At 35.5% G+C, this 25,132-nt stretch overlaps 1 protein-coding gene across 5 annotated transcripts in view; it reads right to left on the minus strand.

Annotated features, from left to right (window-relative positions):
- The window catches only part of col11a1.S (collagen type XI alpha 1 chain S homeolog), a 120,201-nt gene that overhangs the window by 42,970 nt on the left and 52,099 nt on the right, over positions 1-25,132 (minus strand). For all 5 annotated transcript variants that reach the window (XM_041561555.1, XM_041561552.1, XM_041561551.1 and 2 more), the window contains 22 exons: positions 24,382-24,423; positions 23,616-23,678; positions 22,026-22,100; positions 21,035-21,118; positions 20,158-20,214; positions 17,161-17,214; positions 16,596-16,649; positions 15,474-15,527; positions 15,191-15,244; positions 14,349-14,402; positions 13,356-13,400; positions 13,067-13,120; positions 9,651-9,695; positions 8,905-8,958; positions 7,293-7,337; positions 6,299-6,352; positions 4,962-5,006; positions 4,577-4,630; positions 3,875-3,919; positions 2,090-2,143; positions 1,673-1,780; positions 1,533-1,586 (listed from right to left, as the gene is read on the minus strand). In XM_041561555.1, the coding sequence (XP_041417489.1) occupies positions 1,533-1,586; positions 1,673-1,780; positions 2,090-2,143; positions 3,875-3,919; positions 4,577-4,630; positions 4,962-5,006; positions 6,299-6,352; positions 7,293-7,337; positions 8,905-8,958; positions 9,651-9,695; positions 13,067-13,120; positions 13,356-13,400; positions 14,349-14,402; positions 15,191-15,244; positions 15,474-15,527; positions 16,596-16,649; positions 17,161-17,214; positions 20,158-20,214; positions 21,035-21,118; positions 22,026-22,100; positions 23,616-23,678; positions 24,382-24,423 (1,248 nt within the window). The remainder of the gene's footprint in view (positions 1-1,532; positions 1,587-1,672; positions 1,781-2,089; positions 2,144-3,874; positions 3,920-4,576; positions 4,631-4,961; positions 5,007-6,298; positions 6,353-7,292; positions 7,338-8,904; positions 8,959-9,650; positions 9,696-13,066; positions 13,121-13,355; positions 13,401-14,348; positions 14,403-15,190; positions 15,245-15,473; positions 15,528-16,595; positions 16,650-17,160; positions 17,215-20,157; positions 20,215-21,034; positions 21,119-22,025; positions 22,101-23,615; positions 23,679-24,381; positions 24,424-25,132) is intronic.

Genomic DNA, 25,132 nt, shown 5'->3' on the forward strand with positions numbered 1-25,132 from the left:
TTCTTATACTTTGGAGAATCTATTCTATGCAGTACTGAAGTCTAGTTCAATGGTTCATGTGTGCAATGGTTTTCACTGGCTGCTCCATTTTTCCACCCACACTGCAAAAACATCCAGGCAGGTTAATTGGCTCTTGATGAAAGTGACCCTAGTGTGTATATATGCATGTCAGGGAATTGCATGCTAATGAATGGCAGGGGCAGATATGAATAATGAACACCACAGATGGGTAATATGTAAACATTACATAAATAAAGAGAAAAATTAGAAGACAAATTGTTGGATTTGTCACACACACACACACATAGGGATTTATTTATCAAAGCAGAATTTATCTCAATATTTTCTGCTACACACTCCGATCAAATCCACTCGGGTTTTTTATGCTGATTTATTATTACATTTTTCCAAAAATTAGCTTTGCAGGGGAAAAAAAATGCGATTTTCTCGATTTTTTGAATTTTTTATCCGATTTTCACAATTTTTTCACCCAGAAACTCAGATTTCTTTTCCCATACCAACCGGATTCCAGATTTTCAGATTCATAATTTTCCATCCTTGGGATTTAATAAATACCAAGTAATCCCAAATAAATACACTTTTTAAAAGTCCAATTTTATTTAAAAAAAAATCACAAATTTTTCGTGATTTTTGCATTTGGGGTTCAATAATAACCCCCATAGCTTAGAAAGTACTTTCGAAATGAAAAAGCAGAAATCATTTTGGTTGAAAGAAGAAAACAAAATAATTGTGTGGAATTATTCACTTTAAGATAAGAGAATTCTAAAAGAGTCTCATTTGAACTATAGAAGTCTATCAGAGGCCTCTGTAGCACTCGATGTACATATCTGTTTGTCCAATAGCAAAATAAACACTTTGATCAGAGAGTGGCAGAAAATCTCTTTAAACAAGTAGAGAACAAGACAGTGGAAACCAATCGATCTGACAGTCAGACTAAAGACGAAGCAGATTTGCAGAGGGTCAGGTGGTTTTTCTAACTCACTGAGGACCTGACTGGTTAATTTATTGCTCTCAGTCAATAAGTATAGCTGAGATACATGACATTTCTCCACCTTGAGCATTTACAACTATTAATCAGATGGACAAGAAGGAATTTCATAAGCTCTTTAACTGGAAAATGCTTCTGTGGTTTTTTTTTTTTTTGCTTACTTACAATCAACTAGAGCCTGGCTGCTGTATGGTTATGTGTTTGTCAGAATAGGGAGATTGGCTCACATTTACACAGAGAAACACAAAGCAATGAATAGAGAATGTGGAATTTTACTGTGGTGAGTTCTAAATTCACATTTTGATAAATCTGACCCATACTGTACTCATGTTCATATGTAGGTGTATTGATTGGAAAGAGAACCATAATGCTCTTCAGATAAGACTACCATCATCATTATTTTTAGGTCTAAAATAATTAATGCTCGTGTTTCTTTGTTGTACCTTGTTAGTTATAAATATCTTGTAATACAAGCCTTATGCAACTACAGTCGATTTATATGCTAAAAATTGCTGCCTTTTACCTTGGGACCCTGTCGACCTGGGTATCCTGGCAATCCTGGGACTCCAAGTTTACCCTGAAATACAGCAACAAGCAAATTGTATAGGTGCAACATCCCATGGATTTCAATCATATGGATTTGGAATGTTAGGCAAAACTAACCTTTTCACCAGCAAGACCAAGAGGACCAGATTCTCCTGTTGGACCAGATCTTCCTTTTGGACCTTCTGGGCCATCTTCCCCTCTTGGACCTAAAGGTCCAACCTCTCCCTGAAAGCAGAGCTCAGGTTAACATACAGAAAGAAATTGAGATTCCCCTACTAAGTAGTATACAACGGAGCCGTATAAACATAATTAGTTCCTAATCTGAACGTATTCCATTTTCTCCTGGACTGATTTTATATTTATTTCTGATATCTTGGCCTTAGCAGTAGGAAGTCAATGGCCACAGGTAGGCTAGAAAACTGAAAGTGGAATGCAGTACTATTACAGAGTTTGCTACAACGGAGTGGATGCAGTAAAAGCAGAATTGTTGTCTACTGTCCAGCTATTTTTTTTTAAAAAACCCATTGTACTCACTCTGTCTCCTTTGAGACCCATATCACCCTTAAATCCTGGAAATCCATCTTCACCCTTAAAAAGAATGAAAACAATTAGTCACCAGTGGAGGCCCATAAACTAATCAGGTTTTTTTAGCCCTAGAATAACATTTGAATATGATCATATTGGGATTCCATGTTCCTGTTTCCACAATGTATAATACAGTAACCAGTTACTGTTTGCAGCAGGATGTGTTGCAGAACAGTGAAACTTTAGTTTTATACTGTATTCCATCTGTCTTAGTTGTTCAGAACAATTGTGGGAGAAAAGCAGAAGGAGGTTAACCAAATGACCTTCCCAGTCAAATGATTGAAAAAAAAAAAAAAACATTTTTGCTGCATAATGAGAGACAATGTAACTGGTGGCGAACATTTTTTCCCATGCGTGGATTCACAGGATACACAGTGAAATTCCAAATTTCTCCACCTGAAAAATCTTTTTTTAAAAAAGACTAAACACAAGAAAAAACACCATTCACTTTATTGCATTTGGAGAGAGAAAAACTTGAGAAAAAAAACACCCATTGACTTTAATGCAATTGGTGTGAGAAGAAAAGTCACACCGGCTAAAAAAAAAGTGCACTTGTAAAAATAAGTTGCAAGAAAAAGTGCCCATTGAATACTATGCATTTACCTTTAATTGCTATCGATATAAGTCTCTGTCTCTTTCAATTCTCTTTTTTCCCTGATTACTCATACCATTGAAACATGGTTAATCCTTAATTGTCATCTTCAGCCAAGACCCATTCCCACAAAGGAAAAACAGAAATGTGCAAGGTATTGTGGGAATTGGAGTCTTGGTAAGAGGATAGCTGATTACTGATAAACTTTTTCGGTTGTCTGGCAAACTGAGAAAAAAATTTGCAAAGCAAAGAAACTGATTAAAATTATTATTGCATTTTCAAATAACTTCAGAATCACTGAATATGTCTGGTCAGTGGAATGCAAAGTTGTTTAAAATTATATTATATTTTGTAAAATAAAAAGGGTTTCTTTATTTGACTGTATATCCCTTTAAACCAACAAAATTCCTCCTTATCTGTAAGAGTGGAAGGGAAGGACACATTTATTCTAGGGATTCACCAAAGGATAAGGTAAGGGATTCAGATAAACCCTAGTACTTTTTGCAAAAATTCACCTGAATAGTAAGAATTGTACCAAAGCAAATTCAAACACTCAAATCATCTAACTTAAAATTATACCCATGAACAAAGTAGGTTTTTATAAAAATATATTACATACAACAGCTCATATATAAAACTCTGCTTCACCTAAATAAACCATTTTCATAAAAATTTACTATTTTAGTAGTATGTTCCATTTAGTAATCCTAAATAGCAAATTTACATTTTAAGTACTAAGGGCTGCCCCTTGGGATCCTAGGAGGCAGGGGTTGGGATGGGATGGAGCAAAGGTATAAAATAAACAACAATCTATAATGTATAATAGATATAGAAATATTTTGTGACCAGTGATGGGCGAATCTGTGGCGTTTCGCATCGCCGAAAAAAAAATTACAAAACGCATTAAAATCAATGGGCGTCAAAATAATTTCGACACACAAACATTTTTACGCAAGTTACAAGAAGATATTAAATTTAATGTCCACTCATAGTTTGGCCATACAATTTATTGCTCCTTACTATACACTGATGACAATAAATGAACCTACTTAAGGTTGCTAACATAAGGAAAAAAAGGGGTAATATATAATATAATCAAATATCCTAAACACTTATTTCCATTGTATTTAAGGTTTATATACCTTTTCTCCTTTGCCACCTTTCAATCCTCGGACACCATCTGCTCCCTAAAAAAACAAGAAGAAAATAAAATGAAGGTAATCAATATAAACATAGTCCTTTGTGAACAGTAAAGTTTAACACCAGCTCTTAAGCACGTGTCAATACTGGGCACTCAGTAGATGAGATGAAAGAAATACTTGTCAAACGGAACCAGCTGAGACGTGTTTTCTTTTGCGCTTTCTGTCAGTTTTTAGGTTATTCTTGACATATAATTACAGTATCAGCACAGTTTGTACAACATAGCTATAAAATAATTCTGTGTGGGTATATCTCTTCTTTAACAAACACTGTAAAGCCACACGCACAGAAATACATTTTTGTGCAATGTGGGTAACTTCTACTCAACCTGTACAAGAGTCTGCTGTGCCCCAAAAGCAAACACTTACAGGCCTCTAGTTCAGCTGCACCACAGTGAATTAAAACTGGGGTGGTTCAGTTTGGTGAGTGTTTTAAATTAATACTTATGATGGAAATGCATGGAAATTCACCTTTTTATACTTCTATTGAGTTAACTGACCAATCAGACAGGGGTGAATCTGTTAGATCTGTTCATTCTGGCCAACACATGCTACCATTAAGCCTGAGGGCCCACCAGTCAGATGCTTTCTGCAACCAGCATTAGAAACTGAGTTGTGTTTATCAGTAAAATTCAAGAAACTTACCTTTACACCTCGAGGTCCAGGGTAACCAATTGGACCTTGGGGACCAGCGGGACCCTAAAAAAATAAATAAATATATACATATAATTTTTAGAGTTGATACTGGAAGATTGCAGTTCAGAACAGCTAGAGAACATTGATTTATAGGAATTTTAAGGAAATAATAGCAAACATAGCAAAGACAAATTATTTAAGGTTATATATATAGGAAATAATAGTAGATATGTAACTACAAAACAACCACATTATACTGTATAATGTAAGGAGAACTTATATCAGTTCTAGGACATAGTGTGGCATAGAATCTCTGCAATATTGTTTACTAGGTTATTATTTCAGAACTAACACAGGTTATACCCTTTATCAAATAAATAAAATATATCCTTACCGCTGCTCCCTTCTCTCCTGAGGGGCCTTCTTTACCAGGATGTCCCTGAAAGGAAAGAGAAGCAAAAAGATTATTTAATGTGCATGTGGTATAGCCTTTCCTTTCTATTTAAACAGAAATAATATGTCCAACCTACAAACCTTCAACAATCCTTAAGTTAAATACAACTAAATATACAACACACATGAGGTTTTTATTAGGGGCTCTGAAAAGGTTTGCATGGAAATATGGTGAGAATCCTGCATTGGTCTTAGGCTTGTAGAAATGTAAATACATTGTGGAGGAACTTTTATTAGAAAATGATGATGATGGACATAATTATCATGAAAATCTTTATAAAAATACAGTGTTGCTTTGGCATCCATTCTGTTGCATATAACGGGCTAATGAAAGTAGAATGCTACTGAAATTGTTGTATTTTGCACAGTGCTGAAAACAATATATATTTCATCATAGCGGTACTGTTAGACATTTTAAGATACACATTTTAAGGCAGTTTTAAGGCCAATTACTCAATATTTGTGGGGAATAGAGAGAGATTTCTGACAAATTACAAAATATTCTGGGCTGATTTTGAATTACTGGCACGATATACAGGTAAAGTTTGGGAATTAAATATATAATTAACTCTTCTATGTTTATAAATCATTTACTTTGCACAGATTTCCTTTTTGCTTTATTGATTTTGCTTATTGTATTAATTGTCATAAATATATTCAATACATTGAGACCAGTGATACAACACACAATGTAGTCACCCAAAAAATTAGTGCAGCAAACCAATTGCCAACTCTCCAACTTTGATAGTGGTAGAGTACGTACAAAATATTGGGTAGTTGAGCATCAGTTCTAGAAAGCCCTCATAAAGGTTTAATGAAAGCAGAAGCCTAAAACAGAAGTGATATACCAAAAACTAGTGACACAAGTGTATCTTAGAGCAGCAAAAAAGAATTAGGGGCAAAAAGTGTGCCATGGAGTTCCTGTATTGAGCCATATAAAAAAACAACATGGCTGATGTTTTAGTAAATTACTGCAAGGAACTGCCAATGATTCACTTAATAACAGTCACATAGGGCTGACGTAAAAAAATCAAAGGATTTCCTGAAGTTGAGATTATGTTACCTGCTAAACCACAAAAGCAATTAAATCAAATTAAAATACCTCAAACTAGAATACAATTACATGTGTTCAGAACTATCACAGCTTCTGCATCACATGCGGGTACAAGTTAATATCATGCCTGGGCCTCTAGTCACAGAGAATTTTGTACTATATATGTATATATATAACAAAGGACTATCCTTGTTCACTAAAAATATCTGAAAGGTTCCACTTACAGGTGGTCCATCAGCTCCAGGTAATCCAGACAAACCAGGCTTTCCTTGTGGACCCTGTGCACATAAATACACATTTTAATAAACACATATATGAAACATAAATAGTAACAACCATATTGTTAATTACAATTACATGCATAACATACATGTTACTTACATAAGGTGAATGGCAGTTAGTGTGCAAATTAATAATAGCAATTAGCTTTGATCAGCCTATTGCAGAAAACAAACCTGATGGATATTTATTAACACTGGTGCAAACTGTTTTTCTACCCCTATATCATTGCATCTATTCTCTATACCAGACCAAGAGTGCTATCAAGGCCTTTATAGGGCATCCTCTCTTTATATTATCTGACCCATACAATTCCACACTCCAGGGTCACTGAGCTGCATAATACATTGGGTATATTTTTGGGGGTTATTTATTTAAGTCCAAATGCTAAAAATTCGGAAAAAGAGGTCCTGTAGAAGTCAAAGGCATAGGTCCTATTTGTAATTTGAAGATAATATGGTCTGCACTGGTTTATGTACGATAATCTAATGGGCTTTTCCGATGATTTAAAAAAAAAATTGGACTTTTTCGGAATCAAATCAGAAACATTCAGGTTTTTAGTGCGCCCATCCGAAAAAGTTTCAGTCTTCCTGTGACAATCCGAAAAAGTCTTGGTTTTTCTCGATCCAATTTTTTCCATGGGTTTTAATGATAAATAAGGGTAAATCGTGGGTTCTAGTTTGGCTGGACTTTTTTTATTTAAAACATCAGAAAAATTAGAATTTTGCTAAATAACCCCATTACAGTCTAAGGCAAAGTTTCTAAATCAGCAGACCCCAGCAGCATCTGAAAGCTGCTGGAAGATTCTGGGACTTGCAGTTCAGCAATAGGCAGAAAGCCACAATCTGAAAATCAAATCTTAATCTAAAAAGTAATTTGCATACACAACTGTAGCTTTTGGATCATAAACATAAGTAACAAAAGAAACAGAGACTTTACCTTCTCACCAGGTGGACCGATGGTGCCTTGTGGACCGGGGAGACCCTGGGAAGAAAGAAAATATTATATCCCAAGATCTCATTCATCACAGTGTGCTAAGAACAGACTTGCAGTGTACGGTATAGCTGCACTCTCCCACATTCCTGAAGCCACACACTGCAGCCAGGAGCTGGACTTACAATCCCTTATTATTCTTTACACTAACATTTCAAAGCAGTTTGGAAAAGGACTCAGACACCTTGTAGAAAGGCAGCTTTATTTGATCATGCTTCACTAGGGGACCGGCTGTGGTGTATTGCAGTAATCAAGAAAAGGGAACTGATACATTAACTAATAGTTCCTTTAAATCAATGAAAATGCAAAATCATCTAACATTATTGATTGCTACATTAGACATTCTGAAAAGGAGAAGAGCCTGGCAAACTGTCTATATGAATTTACATATTTATTTAGGCAAATCAGCACAGCTGTAATGCACAGTGTTACTTGGCAAAGTGTAATAAATAAAAGAAGAATATGCATTTTGCATTGGTTCGACGTGCTACAGTTTTAAATGTGAATAAAAGTGTAAAAAAACAGGATGCAAGAGTTTTTATGTCATCTATTTAATTTATATTATATTTAATTTAAGAATATAAATCTGGTGTTTTGCGAGGCACTTGTGGTGTTCTCAAATTGGTTGGCCTTTACCACTTTAATGATTTACCATTAAATGCAGCCACCAGAGTTGTAACCTTCTGTATCCCTTGGTATAGGGGCAGTTTCCTTTACTCATATACTTCCATACTGCAATATTCTTCAGCCCAGTTTATAAATAAAGTGGCACTCATTGAATGTCACCAGTTTCATTTGGTTCCTTTGTCTAGTGGCATAATTATAGTGGGAGGAGATCCTGCAACTGCAGTGGGGTCCAGCCCAAAAGGGGACCCAGTAAGTACAAGGGGGGCGATAAGTTTAGTATGATTAACACAAGTGCACATGCATCCCAGATCAGGTGTGCATTGAAAGTCCCACTCCCATGAAAAATGTCTTTGCCGATGGGGGGGGGGGGTTGTGGTAATATACCACTGCTTCTGAGTTTGACATACTTGAACATTAAAAAAGATATACAAAAAAGACAATAAAAAAAGAATAATAATAAAATGAAGTCGTAATGCAAATACAGGTGTAGGATGTAACCTGGGTGTTTGTTAACGGAAGTTGGATCCAGTTTGAAGCACTGTGACTTAAGACTAATAAAAACAATTTAAAAATGATTGTTTTGGCATCAACATGGATTTACGCTAGCTTACTCTGGGCATCCCAGCAGTAGTTGGGGTATTACATATCGCACTCTGAAATTCAAATCATAAATCCAATGTTATGACATTACAATTCACACAACTGGAAATTAATGTTGACTTGACATTAAACAGGAGAATTTGTGGTTTTATATTTACAGCTGCTTTAGTCTCAATGCCCAAATACCATTAAAAACAACAGGCTGCAGTCATTTCTCAAGAGTACAAAAGGCCAGTCACTTTAGTACAGGAAACTGCTCAGTGATTTTCCCATTAGATTGGTCTGCATATGTCAAGAAAAACCTTAAAGAACAAATCTACAGGATACTTACTTGAGGGCCTGGAATTCCTTGTTGACCTGCAGGGCCAGGTTCTCCTTGAGGACCCTAAAACATATATGCACACATAAAGATTTGTACATCGTTTACATAGAAAATAATTGCATCTAGAGGGGCTAAATACACAATAACATATTGCTGGAATAAGTCAAGTCAGACTTTTAATTTCAAGATCTCTAAAGACAGGGATCTATGATGGATGAATGCTGACTGGGTGTATGACAGTGAGAGAAAGTGATTCTGCAACATTACATGTATAATTTTATATGTATATATAATTCTAATGTGGAATCAGTAGTTACAATCCACAAATGTACATCTAAACTAAAACGTACACAAACTGCCACCAGTTAAATTAAACACTGTAAATTTGTAAATATGGCATCTCCCCATTAAGTTCACCCTAAGGTGGAACTTGCCCAATTGCATTTCATTCCACATCCAAAAAAAACTTTTGTTTGTTTGTTTCACAGGGTTTTATAATTGACACCAACTTCTATTCAAAACAACAATGCTATTTGGGATGACTGCATACAATAAGGTAAAAATATGCCTTATACTGTACAAATACAGTGCAAGAAGCTTAAGAGGATGGTATAATTTGCACATAATCTACACATGCAGCATAAGGAAAATCTCTCTATATATATAGACAGCATAAACTTTAGAATGGCTTCTCCAATTAGAGCTTTAATTTATTATGATACCAAGTCTGTATTAAAAAGGATCTGTAAACTAACCAGGTTTCCTTTAGGGCCTGGAGGTCCATCCACACCAGCAACACCCTGAACAATGGAAATGAACAAAATGTGCATTAGGACATAAATGCTTGATATATATACAACATATATGGATAGAAGACCATAATAAAATAGAATGCTTAAGCACTGGAACAATGTAGTTAGCACTCATGCAATGTAGTTAAATTAAATATTGGTGGTGACAAATTAATTCTATAATTGAACAAAAGGAAACAAATCTACAATAAGAATGTAAATCAGTGTCATCTACCAATACTGCAGGCCTTTCTGCAAATATGGAATTAATTGGTGGATCTGTTGATAATTTAACAAGATATAAATTGTGTCAGTATTATTATATTTAATTGAATTTGCCATGTGCCATCACTATTGCCACATTCTCCTTTCATGACAATGTATTTTCATTATATTACACACATTAGTTGAATATGAATTGGCTTCTTAAGAGGAGGTTGCAAGTGTAGCCCTGAATCCTCTGGTCAAAGTAATGAATGTATGAACGTATTACATTGACTGGAACTGCTTATGCTTTCCAGTGCTTAAAATGATCAGAGTATAATTTAGGATGTCAGAGAGGCCCAGACACAAACTAGTGCACTAAAACCTCCATCTTCACTCTGTTTTGGACTAGAAGGAGGCATGTTTCAGACAAATCCAAGGTCCACAGAATTGTGTGTATTCATATGTATGTGAGTTACAGATGCACATGTATGTGAGTGAGTTAATAATACAGTGAATTAATCATTATACCTTCTACTTTGTGCTTATGTAATTGAATACATCTTTTCTACCCCATCTTGTCTCACTAAATGTGGTGAAGGTGTTATGTAATCAGCTAACAGATTTAGTCTTGCCATGAGAGCCATTATCTAGAGTTGCCTGGTTACAACCTTCTTTATGTGTTCCATAGCACTCTACAGCTTTATAATACCCTCTGCTTTTTTATAAAGCTTTAACTAGAAGTTAGAAGGAAGTAAAGCCTATTTGTCTAAGGGGCATGGTCTGGCAATAAGTGTTGGTAGTCAGACAAATACAGTATGGTCATTAATGTAACTTTCGCTGCAGTTGGTTGTGTGAACTATCTCATTCATTAAAGGTATCAACATGCGCTCTTTGCATTTATACATAGCTGCACTTAGAACCGCTGTCTTCCTCCTGCCTCCTGTTCCAAACTGAGCAAGGTTTGCGTCTATTGACAAATTTATTGAGCTACTGCACCTCCGGATTCCCACACTGGCCTGCATCAATTGCCACAGTGCAGTTGTGCATGTATCACTCTCATTCCGAACACTGGAAATTATGCTGCTAACCGGACTTGAAATTTTTTCAGCACAATTCTGTCATTTTTAATGCACCACTGCAATTATGTTAGAATCAATGCTGCATTGTGGGTAAAAAAATGATGACCATGTGCAAAACTGCACTTAGCCCACTGTGGTACAGTAAATAAATAACCCTATTGATGCTGAAAACTATGGTTGAAAAAATACAAAGAATAAACTATCGATGATGTTCTAAATATTGATGATGTGCCAGAATGTATTTTGAATCTGAGGACATGATTTCTAGGTTAAAAAAGTTTCCCATAATGCTGCTTCCGCTTTGGAGATCACCCTTTCTTTTAGTTCGTTTACACTACTACTTGCTTCCAATGTTTTTTTAGGTGGCTCAGGCCTGATTCAAGTACCTCAAAGGTTGTGGAGTTTACCAGAATAGTAAGCCTGGGCATACTATGGCATGGACAGAGAAGATGGGGAGGCCTATCCCTGATCTTATTAGCAAAGTTACTGTCGAGGTCAGTGCCAGGTATGAAATGGACTGTCGGACTGCAGGATAGAAGCAATATATTGCTGAGACCAGAAGACAAGACACAAGTCTATCTATTTGTTCTGGACAGACCGTTTATTTATAGGTGGAGTACATACAGAATTAGTTAATGATTTATGATTTAAGGTGGGTTAGGGTGGTTTCCCACCATAACCAATTAGAGAAGAGTATTTAGGTTTAGAAATAACAAGTATGACATGACCGTTCACCTAGTTCTGTCTAATGGTTTTGTCCCTGAATTTGTATATCATTAACTTAGGGGATGTTTACTAAAGATGATAAGCCTGATGGAAGTTTGGGGACTTTCTACTCATGTTATGCTGACCTAGAATATTATGGAATATTATTCAATAAAGAGACTTAGCTTAAAGTGGTATACAGGTGTATATATTAGATATAGTATATATATGTGACTACAATAAAGGCAACCTTATCATTACTAAGTATGGTTACTATGTATGTTACTAACAATATTCAATTAAAAAAAACAGCAATGTTCAAAAAAATATTTTTCTGTTGCAATTTAAGACCATAAACAAGGCTACACTATGTGGGGGGTCTGAACCAAGTTTTAGTTAAGCAATGATATAAATTACAGGTCTGGCCTTAAGGCATGTTAGAGAGGCCATCTATCCTAATATATGAGAAAATATATATGAGAAAAAGCTGACCTCTAGGCATCCCACGACAGCCTCTGTTTTTTGTAGCAGGTTGTTTTTTTAGGTCTGGATATCAGTGATGTCATCAGCATCAGGAGCCATAAAATAAATTGACTTATGGTGTTTTTTTTAACCTTTATTTCAGGGTACCCAATTCACTGAAATTATTTTGCTGACCAAAAATTGCTTTAGAATTTGTAATGCACCTATTTCTATTCTTTTTGAAGCTAGAAAAACATGATTAATAGAGATCATAAAATGGTCCAACCTACACTCCATGGGGATAAATTTTTGGGTTTCTATCCCATATCGTAAACCCTGTATGCTTCTTGTATATCCTTCTGAAAAAGACCAGCCACTAGAAGACTGAATAGATGTACATAGGGATACAATCCAATGATTACAGGGCATCTCAAAAGCTAAACCTACATATAACATTTGCTGAAGAGATAGACCAACTCTGCGCTTTTTTATTAAGCCAAACACCAAATCTTATAAAAAGGCTGAACACCAGACCAAAACTAAACTAAGTCTGCATAGTCAACTTTGAGTAAAATACAAAAAAACTAATTGCGTCATGTGGGAAAAAAAGGATTGCTTTCAGCTGTCAAGTACTTTAAACTCGTATGTATTAGGATTGGAACTGAATCCTGCATTGAGAAGGAGAAATGGCTATAGTGCTTGTGGATTCTGCAGAATCCATACAACTGCCCCAGGAGGGTGGTGGGTATTAAACAAGGGATATATTCTGTTGCATGCATTAAAATAAAGATTTTAGTGCAGTCTGGTAAAGTTTATAAGCAGATATTTGTGGCTGATCAGTGTGTATGGAAAGATTTCTGTTTTCCTTTAGAGAAACTATTCCATTTCTGTATCTTCAAAACAAAAATTAAGGTATATTATACTCACGGGCTGTCCTGAAGGTCCTGGTGACCCCCTTGGTCCTAATAACCCTCTTTCACCCTGAAAAAAATAATAATAAATGATTACAGCGTGCTTAAAATCGAAAGTATTTTCTGTATCTTCACTCGTTGCTACCATAGGTAGATCAACATAGTCATCCTGGTACTGAGTTACAGCACATGCAGCTGACAGAGACTGTTGCAAATTACAGCTCAGTCACAGTATGACTAAGATTGTGTAAAAGCACCTAGTAGCCACCCAAAGCTCTGCATTCAGCACAAAATTTATCACTTACAGGTTCACCGGGAAGCCCTCTTGGTCCAACTTCTCCATCTTCTCCCTGTTATGAATAAAAAAAAAAGAAGCTGTTTCTACAGTTTTATCAAGACCCATGAGAAATGTTTGAGTCACTTTTTTGCATTAACCAGCTGAGTCAACTGCAAGTTCACTTAAATATTTATCAGTCCTTAGCATTATTGCAGCTTCTCTTATTGCAGCCTTGTCATAATCACGCAAGTTGCTGGCCAACTGAAGATCATTTAAAAAGCCAGCGATATATGGAATGATGTCTTCACTAATATCACCGGCTCTCAGTTGCAACTTGCACCAGATAACCACAGGGTTATAGCCACACTGGAGCAAAGGCTGGCATGGATATAAATATTAACTCCTATGTGTGGTCCAATGTTATATTTTTGTGATTTCAATGTAGTTGATACATAAGCAGAAAACTCTTCAGTGCTAAACTTAATAGTTCTTAATTGTGCAACTTTAGAAGACCTAATTTACAAACATGATATATAATCAACATGCATGTTTTTTTCTATGGGGATCACTATTATACAGTATGTTTAAACTATCTTTGATCATTACAATCTGCAGGAATTTATGAGGATATGTATAATATGAATTGACAATATATGCGTTTTACTATGAACTGTATGCATCAATAAGGTCACAGGGGAGGCAATAAGTGATTCTTCAGCTGGAAAAGCTTCAGTATCAGTCAGTACTTGTTATTATGGGCATTTATGTACTCTACATTGCAAAGACAGATAAACTGGCAGACATGGCTCCCATCTGTAATCACCCCTGCCTGCCATCAATCTGGCAGAGAACTAGATGCACCCACCTTATATGTGACATATTTGAAAATAAGAAAATTTTATAGATAAATAGGAAGAAAGTGACAAATAATAGCATATTGTGAAATACAAACCAATGAAGAGGGATACAACAATAAGCTAGTTCCTAAAAAAATATTGAAATTGTAAGTCAGCATTCTTACCCTGCCTCCATCTTCACCGGGAGGTCCTGGTGGCCCCTGAGGACCTCTGTCACCCTGAAAAAAGACATATACAACGCTTGACAACTATTCATGGGAAGTTAGGAGATTCTCAGCACTGCTCTAGATCTTATATAAAAAAAAATATATCATAGAACACCTTTAAGAGTTTCTTGCATGATTTCTTGAACAAGCATAATATCCAAGGCTATTGTGATATTATAACCTACAACTGGTATAGGTATTGATATATATAGTTTATATATGTGAGTTTATAGATAGGTCTGTAAAGGTATGTGTATACAGTATATGAGCACTGGGGTTTGATTGGAGGGCTTGAACTTAATGGACTTTTGTCTTCTTTTTAACCCAATTTAACTATATGACTACAGAGATTCAGGTAAACAGAGATTCAGGTAGATTGTAAGAATAACATATTCAGTATTTATCATATTGAAGTCTTGAACTATAAAAAAAAAATTAGCGCTATATAAATAAATGATGATGATTAGTATTATGACATATTCAAGATGATAAATAATAATAATATTACATGTAATGGGTACATTAAAATACATTCAGTTACCCTATTGGTGTGTGGGAATAACTGTATATCATATCATTGTATAGTAAATGTTTTATACTGAGTACAGCAACAATTGTTTGAGCACAAATATTTTGAAGTTTTGTTTGAATTGTCTTCAGTATAACTATATGGCTCAGAGCATCCTCTGGTGGCAATATAAAAGAACACAAGATTAAATAATTGGTAGATGGTTATTTATCCAAGTGCAAAGTTTTCAGTCAAAGGTACAAAAAATTTCCACCCAAAAGAACAGACTCACCCTGTGCCCCTTTTCACCGGGGAGACCTGGGAGACCATCAAAACCCCTGTCACCCTGCAAATAAGAATATGAGTGGTCACTGGTCAGCAATAACAAGACCTTGTCCACTAATCCTCCAGACTTGATACTGGATCTCTAATATCTGAAACAACATGCTGCTAGTGAAAATGTTTCTAGGAAATATTAACTGCAATTCTAATATTTGCAATGCCCTGAGCTGCCATTACAGAGCATTATTCTCACAGTACCCTATCAACCAAGATTCATAAAAATGAAAGTATACCTTGGACCCAGACTCTCCTGGCATTCCACGGGCTCCATCAGCTCCAGAGCGTCCCTAAAATTTTAAAAAAAACATACATGGTATTATGGACAGAAATTATATTGCTTAAATATAAATAACAACACACTAAAGGAGATGCAAAGTTTTCAGTAAGCTTTCAATAAATGAGTCTGTAATTTAGTAAAGCCACCAATGTTCATTGTGATGTCAAACTTGGGCTCTCAAGTAAGAATTGTGTGGGGAATCACCCAGACAAAAAAATCTGTATAATAAAAGTCCTTTTAAAATTAAATATGAAATACAATTTCTATTTTTTATTAAAGTGTTGTAAGTTCATTTAAAAATCTCAGCTGTCAATCAAATATTGCCTGCCCCTCCTCTATGCCCTGGGCATAGAGGCGGGTCAGACAATTACTTTCACTTTCCATTCAGCATTTCCTAGATGTCACTGCTCTCCACATATTCCCCCGTTCTCTTAACCATTTAATTGTGTAACCAGTGCATGGGGATGGACATCAGGTCCCCCATTCACAAACAAGATTCTGAGATGATACAAGGCTTGCCTTAATAACATTGTCTACAAAATGGCTGCTGTCTGCTTGCTATAATTATGAATTCCCAGACTGAAAGAAGCAAGATTCAAATAATTTATATAGTGTAATTAAAGTTCATTTTGCTTGACTAATGTAATTTTTTTGGGTGACGGGTCCCCTTTAAAGAGGACATTGAAAGCTTAGGTTGTTAATTAATGTATTATTGAATTTCTCAATTTTTCACTTATGAACGCCAATTATGTCCCATGGCTAAGATGATTAATAGCCTAAAATACCTACAAAAGTAGTTGAAGGTAGGTCCAGAACATTTATGCTAAATTAATGCCACACTAGCACAGCAACTAAAGATCAATATTTCAATAGACTACACTTTTATCAAGATTGTGGTCATCATGCAATATAGTGTAACAGAAGGCCAACAAGTTGTAATATGATGTCTCCAACATGGGGTGTATTGTTATACCACACAAATCCAAAATTAGGGTTGACCTAGACTAGGGGCATTTATGTTAACTATGTTTTAATTTTCAACATGATATGCAAAGTCATCATAGCTCACAGAACTTACCCTTTTCCCAGCTTTTCCCATGGGTCCAGGTGATCCCTGAATTCCTCTAGGACCCTGTAGAATAAAAGAAGTATGTGAAAATGCACCTTCCCAAAACTGCAAGTTGATTTAATTTAATTCATTGCTGCTTCCTCCAGTTCCAAATATGCTTAAAATCCACATAATATTGTTGACAATATGTAAATATGTTCTGGACAGAATAAATCTTAATGCAGGAAACAAACAATCATATAATGCAAGGTTGAACTTCTTGATAAGTTACTCTCCGGAAACATTACTGGGAGAGTTTCCTGCATTGTAGTGCTGGTCCAGTCTCATTATGTTAAGAGTTATGAGAAGCAATCTAAATACAGTAACACAAATACACAGAATCACCCAGGAGAGAAAACTCTCAAAGCACTTTAAATACATTTATTGTATTTTGTACTTGTAGATTTTGTTGCAGGCAAGAATATTAACCACATCTTAAAGAAGACCTCAGGGAAGTATAGAAATGAAAGAAAAGCAAAGGCAGCACATCTGGGATAGAAAGACGAATACAAATGTAAATTTAAAATTGCTCTACCTGAGGGCCTGGGTCTCCTGGGTCTCCCTTAATTCCTGCAGCTCCAGGTGATCCCTGCATAGAACAGAACACATTAATAACCTGTGAGAAAAACTATTTCTGGGAGGGAATAGAAAAAAATCATACAACAGTGAAACAATATTAGATGTACGTTATAAAGGCTTAGCAGGGGTAAGGACAATATTTTAATGTGCCTGAGCCCTGTTTAATAAATTATCATATTATTATCTATTCAAACTTAGTTACATCTGCAATAATGTTGACACTTTAGTTGCTCAGGGATCCAGCTTCTCATTTCCAGTGCTTAAATAGAAATCAAATCTGTGCTAAAGCTTTAAAACTTGATACAATCTGTGTTTGTTTAACTAATGCAATATATGATGAAGTTGCTGGATTTATACAGCCTCCTGGTGGCGACAATGCAAAACAACTCACAAAGGGATTCTGATTTCATGTATCACTAATGACCCGCTCTGCCCAGTTAAAACACTGCAGTGATATTGCAAAGAATAACCTTTAAAGGGAATGACCACTCAAAACAGTTTTTTTTTTAAATTAAACTTTTTGATTTACATTTATTAAAAGTCTTTGTTGCTTTACATGTATTTGCTGCTGTGATTGCTATTGAAACTAGTTTTTACATTTTTTCTTTGGTTACAGCTTTGAAACAATGTAGAAAACTGCTCTTCTTCAGGTGTGTTAATCAGCTGGCTTCTGCTACAGAAGCATAACATGTAGGCAACCAGAGTAAATAATTAATATTGTTGTGGTCAGAGACTTTTTTTTAGATGATTCCAAAGGCACAATAAACATTTTAAGATGGCTTCCAGTTGCTTGAAAGGTGTAACCTATTCAATTTCTTATTCCATAATCGCACACAGACCAGTTCCTGGATTAACACAATACACTATGATATAATACTAACATCTTAATATGTCTCATTGGCTAAAGAAGCAATATTGGAACTATCGGGCTTATTTAACATCCATGGGTCAAGGTGCAAAAAAAATCAGTTAAGAGCACTATGATTTTAGCACTTTGTGCACTGCTCCACTTGCATTAGACTGGAGCTTAAACAGTTGTGCAGAATATAGCACTATCAAGCACAAAGGACCTCTGTGTTTCTTCTGCCATAGACAGCTAGTGCTCCCAAGCAACCATATTCCCAAGTGCTCAACAGTTTGTGCATCTGGAAAGACATGTAAGCAAGCAAGGGAGGTTCCAAAGAATGCCCACATGATGCCAACTTCCTACTCCCTTTATTTTCAAGAAGCCCAAGCAGTTATTGCAAGGTGCAATAGAGGTTTTGTGCTCCTAAGTATGTTTTAAAATTGTGCTCCTGGTCAGCATAACACTGTGATAAAAAAATCACCCAAAATATAAAAAATGCACCTGGCATATTATTCACAAGTAAGAGTCAGAAGAGCATCTTTTACAGAAATGCCTCTAAATTTGGGGTAAGTGAGTGTTGGCATATGTATTGTGTACATACATATCAATAGCTGATCAAAGATCGGCCAGCCCTAAAGACCCTGCCAACATTTAACTAGTGAAGCATTAGGAGCTCCACCTGCTGGTCAATCTACTGCCCAACCTAGAAATCAAAAGCTCCAAAACATAAGTTGGACCATGGAATTCTCACAGATGAGCTCCTTAGTGTGTGAGCCTTAGGTAAGGTTTTATCACTATGAATGTAAATCTAACACACATTAAAGGGTTCTCATTATACAACCATTTCTAATCCCTGTTAATATTCTTTTCCTATTGGTTTGCTGAGGAATCTAAAGGCAATGTTTGGCTTATCTGATTCTGATAAGAGCTCTCAGAATAACACTGAGGGCTAAAAAATTGTTTAAAGAAACTTTACAGCTGCTAAGTAATTAAATTTTGGCACCTTTCATTTAAATCTATATAGGAATGCCATCAACGATCTCTAGTTTCTGCCCTTTAAGTTGTGCTCTATTTCTTAAGACGTGACGCAATGCAATCATGTTGTGTGCCTTTGTGATACTGCATTTGTCAATGATGTATTGCAATCCTATATAGAATGTTATAATCCCTTCATTGCCACCATTTGATCTCTAAGCAATTCTATCAAGCAGTCCCACCATAATCTTTGGTGACAAGGTCCTTTCCATCAATGGGAGCACATTAGAGAACAAATCGTTTACTGCTGCAATGTTCTCAAAGCATTGCCTACAGAAAATTAATATTTCCCCCAAAATAATGGCTTGCGCTGGATGGTTTATCCTCATCCTTATTAAACACTCCTATGTAAATAAACTGCATGCACTCCTGTTTATAAATGCAATTTCGGCTCTGTTTTGTAATAACACTTGTTTCCATTGCAAACCTAATGAGAGTGTTTTATTACTGCTTAGATTCCTGCTTTAATAGTCTGTGTCTCTTATACTTAATTACAGAGAATGCCCAATCATAAAGTGGCAAAAAGCTAAACTGTTCACACGTGTCCTCTTTAATGGATCATGAAATGATGTTCTACGCATTAAATTTGAGCTGATGAAATGTGTTTTTTTTTGCAGTCTGCATTTTATAAAATTGATATTAACCCTTCCTTTGCTAAGAGGAATATTTTTATAGGGTTGTTTGGGCATCAATACACTTAATAGGTTTACTCAGCTTCTCTGCTTCAGAAATTAAATTGCATCCCAACATTAACTTAACGAACATATAATCCATTTTTTTTATTACATTTTATTGCACATTTCCCTATTTTGTTGCTTTTAATATATTTTTTTTTTAAATGGAAACTGAACACATTAGTAATAGCTACATTCAACAAAATATATTTTATAATAATTATACTATAACATATAATTATTTTTCTTTTTAAACCAGAAAACTGCAAATTTATATACTGATTTCTACTTTGTATCTTGGTTAAACTGTTTTAGTTAATACTCTGCTACTAAAAGATATCCTTAATCCCATCCAAGTCCATAAAATTGTGATCAAATAGTGATAACTACAACGTACCACTGGTCCAGATCTTCCAGTAAGTCCCATTGGTCCTGCTGGCCCACGCATGGCAATCTGAAAGGGAAAGAAATTACAGTCAATCTTTGGTTTAATACAATAATACCTGATTAGTCACCTGATAAATGCGAATAGCAACTGTCCTATATATGGCCATGAAGTAAGTGGCCAGTTTTTGTTTGCAGGGGCAACAGGGTGGTTGGGAAAATCTGTGGTGTGGCCTAAAATGTTTAGATATCTAACTAAGCAAAACTCTCCAGTTAATACATAATTTCAACCCACAAAATCTTTAAATATTCAATCTGGGATAATATTTAAAATGATCACTGCAACATAATTTGGTACAGCACCATACAGTTCTTTGCTTGTCTCAGATGTGTTTGGTAGAATTTATGAAACTATCCTTTTAAAAAATGTAATATATCAATATAAAACATACATAAACATTAACAGAATACAAAGCAAGCAATTTCAACAAAATATAAAACAACTAATTTATAAACAAGACTAAGGGGCATATTTATTATGCTGTGTAAAAAAACAGCAGATAATACACCACACATCACCAGGTTTCACTGTGTAAAAAACTGCATAAAAACCAATGTACATTTTTTAACGCTTTTTTCTTACAGTGACCTGCTGGAAGCAATGTAAAAATAATGGAGTCAAATCCGGCATTTACACGGTGCAAAACTACACACGCCTTCGCCATTTATTTTTACACAGCTTTTTAAACCTTTTTTCTGTGAATTTTGTTTTACACAGCATAATAAATATGCCCCAAAATGTATGTTGATGCCATAGTAGGAATGTTGTCCATGCTTTCTTTATGGATTTTGTTTTTCAAGGCCTTGGGTATACATCTTCTGTCACCTACCCGGGCTTGCTGAAGAATGGCCTGAGCCTGTGCTTCTTGGGCAGAGACTGTTGGTCCTTTTTCTCCATCACCTCCATATCGGAACTACAATAAAAAAATAAAGATACAAGATTAGCAAAAGGCTACTGCTCCCTTCATGTATATGCAATTATAATTTTCAAGGTATTTTATACTTTATTTATTGTTTACATATGGTTTACTGTATAACTCATAGGACTTCCTTATGAAGATAAGGAGTGTTTTAGAAGTACTATAAGAATACAATAGGATGAACCTTTGGACTGAAAGGCGACCGTTTGTCTTTTGTCTAACTGTATGGACATAGTTTGCTTGACTTCAAGCCCAGTCTCTTTGATGTGGGAAGAGAAAACTGTTAGAGAGCTGGAGCTGTTCACCTCTTTTCCAAGTCAGTAGGCCCTAAACCCATAGGTTGTAATGATATGCTGTGAAGTTAAAACTGTAGGCAATACTTTACGAACTATAAGATAGTTATTTCCAAACAGAAGTTGATAATGTATATTGTGACCCAAGGGAAAACCCTACATTATGGCTAGCACAACGATTTTACCATGTGATTCCAAATTCAACATCTAATGGCTTGTAGGGGTTAGAAATTATTTGGAAGGCAAAATTGGATCCGATCACAAATAAAACACTGAATTCCAATTATTCATTATGATGCTAATTGTTATATTTCTTCAGTAGCACTCATTAAGAGAAATCAGAAAGACAGATTTGGGACTAAATGTAAGAGAGGTTGCATTCAGCAAGGAAGCAACAGAGAAGCTCCCAAGTTAGAGAAGTATAGGAATAAATGATGTGCCCGACCTCTGTTGGCATAAACAAGCTGACCAGGCATGTACATTACAAAGACATTGGTTTATGATGCTATTTTAAGAAGATGTCACCATGAAAATACACATAGCCCTGTAAAAATATTACACTTAACTACAAATATAAAAATATATTTCAGATACATTAAATAATTTACCGGTAACATCAGCATAGTGCCTGGAGGCCCTGGTAACCCATCAGCACCTGGCAATCCTGGTCGACCAGGTGGACCCTGAAAATGTAATAAAAGCAAACATAAGATACTGTATGCACAAACAGTATTTGAGAGGAATAGGGGTGAGCATAAGCCTAGGTTGCAAAAAAGTACTTTCAATGAAAAGGAAGGAATTGCTGGGGCTTTCCATTATAATAAAGAAACTCAGGGGGTGATTTACTATTAGGAAGACAGTGTTCAAAGTAAAGAAAAAAACAGGCACAATGTGCCCTTTTTGTACTTTGCACCCTTTTTTTCCTTTTATAAATAGAGCCCTGTCCTGCTCTATGGTAGACTTGGATGGATATAGATAGGATGGTTTACGTTCCCTGATGCTGCACTGTGCATCAGATTACTTATCTTCTGCAAAGTAAACTTAGTCATTCCTCTGAGCAGAAGTGCTCTAAGGTAGTGTACGCTCGTGTGCCCCTTAGTGCTCTTGCAATTCTGTATGGGGGAGAAATAAGTGCCACCTAAAAATGCACCATTCCCTGCTATTAGAAAGAACATAAACCCTGTTCCATATTGGTGGAAATGACCATTAATAATAAAGGTAAGTGATCTATGATGATGCTATGTAGGGGATGTAATAAAAGGTGCAAAGATATAACACAAATGGGGGAATGTTATAAAACTCGAAAAGAGCAAAACTGCACAAATAAGAATAAAAATGTGCATTTTGCAATGCAATACTCTTCCTTAAACTGTTATTGCATTGTGAATTTTAATTGTGCGAATTTTAATTCTGCATTGCCCACTTTTAAGAAGTGCTTGAAGGTGTCGTAATTTTTAGGAGCAAAATAACAATTTTTTCAGTAAGAAGTTTTATTACGCCCTTGCACAAACTTCTTCCCCTGTCAGAAGTGGTCGGTAAACAGTTTTGCAAGAGCTATATTAAATTCGCACAAAGGCAAATTTGTTCGCACAAAGGCATAACTTGAGAATATTTTTTCTGTTACAAACTTTTATTAAATTCCCCCAATAGTCACCTACAGGAAAAAATCAGCAGATAGCATTTCTTGGTCACCTGTTTAAAAACAAACTTTTTTTTGATTGCTATTCTGGTCTTTGATTTCTATAAGTGCTAAGTGTGGGGCAAGATGTAAACTGCATAAAACTTGGTGGTTTGCACCTATTTATCTGTATTTTGTACCTTGCCCCACACTTTGGAAATGGGGCCTGGCAACTTTGCCCAAGAAAGCAAAAAATATCATGTGTGAGATTACCCCTTACATTATAAACTTCAAGAAAAATAAGGCCATAAAAAACAATATACAAAGGGCCAGATTCAGTTTGAGAAGAGAAACTTTTCTCCTGATTGAATTCCATTTTCTCTTTAATAGATTTTTCACATGAAAGTCACTCCTAAGTAAACTAACTCTGTCCCAAAATGTAAAAATGAAAAGAGAGATATATGGTATGGCATCTAAAGGGAGAGGAGTTTTAACACATAAAACAGAAAGCAGTGTTGAAAAAAATGTAATATTACTCAATATATACAATATATATGCGCTCAGCATGTAATGTACTCACTCTCTCACCAGGATCTCCAGAGGTACCAGGAGGTCCTTGCAAACCAGGGGGACCAGAAAGACCCTAAAGAGAAAGAAAATAATTGATAAACAAAATGGCAGACAGAATAACAGTCAAATGTGACTATTTAGACTTGTAACCTATCTTGTGGAAATAGAGCCATTAAGAAAGACAGAGTATTAGTGTAGTATATACATAACTAGATTTTGAAGGAACCATTTTCAGCTCCTTCCCATCCTTTATCAAACTGAAACACATGAACATTGTGGAACACAGATGTGTTTAACATGAGTTCAATAAATACAGCTTCGGTTGGATATGCTTTCAGATCATTGTTTGGCTTTTATCCTTACTTCTTCCTTCTGCCTACCCATGTAATCAGGAGAGTTAACTACAAAAATTAGATTCGTTCTTTATAAGATCCTCCATTCCTTGGCTGCTGCCTGTGTCATTATATTGGAACGTTAACCTAATAGGCAGTTCATTACCTATCTATCCCCCCCACCACACAATAAATCCTTGCAAACTGAAAGTTCCTGGAATTAATCTCTTCTAATTTATGCAACAAGTCTAAACTATAGATGTTTGTTTAATTAAAACAATTAGTGGAGAGTAAATCCAACATAGGCACCATTCACTGAGAATGTAGGACATGTCTTCCTTGTAAATACTGCAATGATAAACAACGCAAATAAACATTAACTGTATAAGCACTAGGCTTCAAGTCAGAAGCATGTAATAAACATAAAGGTGTTGAAATACTTACTGCAGGTCCTTCCAGTCCAGGGGGGCCTTCAATCAGCATTCCCTAAATACACAAAATCATATTAAATTAACAGTGGAATTACACAAAGGAAATTACTTGTGGTAATGCAGATTTATGATTTTTTATACCTTTCTAATATTTTTCCTTATAAGGTGAACAATGTCAGAAAATTGGGTCAAATATATAAAACATGGAGAATTAATATAAATACTAGGTTGTGTGCATTTGGTGTGTACTTTTTTTATCCTTCAAACTCTTACCCCCATATGTAATTAAAAGCACCACGTTTTCCCAAGAACAATAACCCATAACAACCAATAAGATTATTGCGTTCAGACAGGTGACCAGTAAATACCACCTGCTGATTGGATGCTATAGTTTAATGCATCTGGGAAAATTTAGTGTCTCTTACATAACCCCCTTTAAACTTTGACACAATGAAAGGAAACCTCATCTAATGCCTGGATTAAAAAATAAAAGCTATACAAATATATAGGTTTCTAAAATTATACACATACTCAAATAATTATTATTATTTTCAAATAATTATGGGGCACATTTACAAAGCTCGAGTGAAGGATTCGAATTAAAAAAACGTCGAATTTCGAAGTGTTTTTTTGGCTACTTCGACCATCGAATGGGCTACTTCGACCTTCGACTACTACTTCGACTTCGAATCGAACGATTCGAACTAAAAATCGTTCGACTATTCGACCATTCGATAATCGAAGTACTGTCTCTTTAAGAAAAA

The sequence above is a fragment of the Xenopus laevis genome, chromosome 4S, assembly GCF_017654675.1.
Source record: "Xenopus laevis strain J_2021 chromosome 4S, Xenopus_laevis_v10.1, whole genome shotgun sequence".
In the NCBI taxonomy this organism is placed as follows: domain Eukaryota; kingdom Metazoa; phylum Chordata; class Amphibia; order Anura; family Pipidae; genus Xenopus; species Xenopus laevis.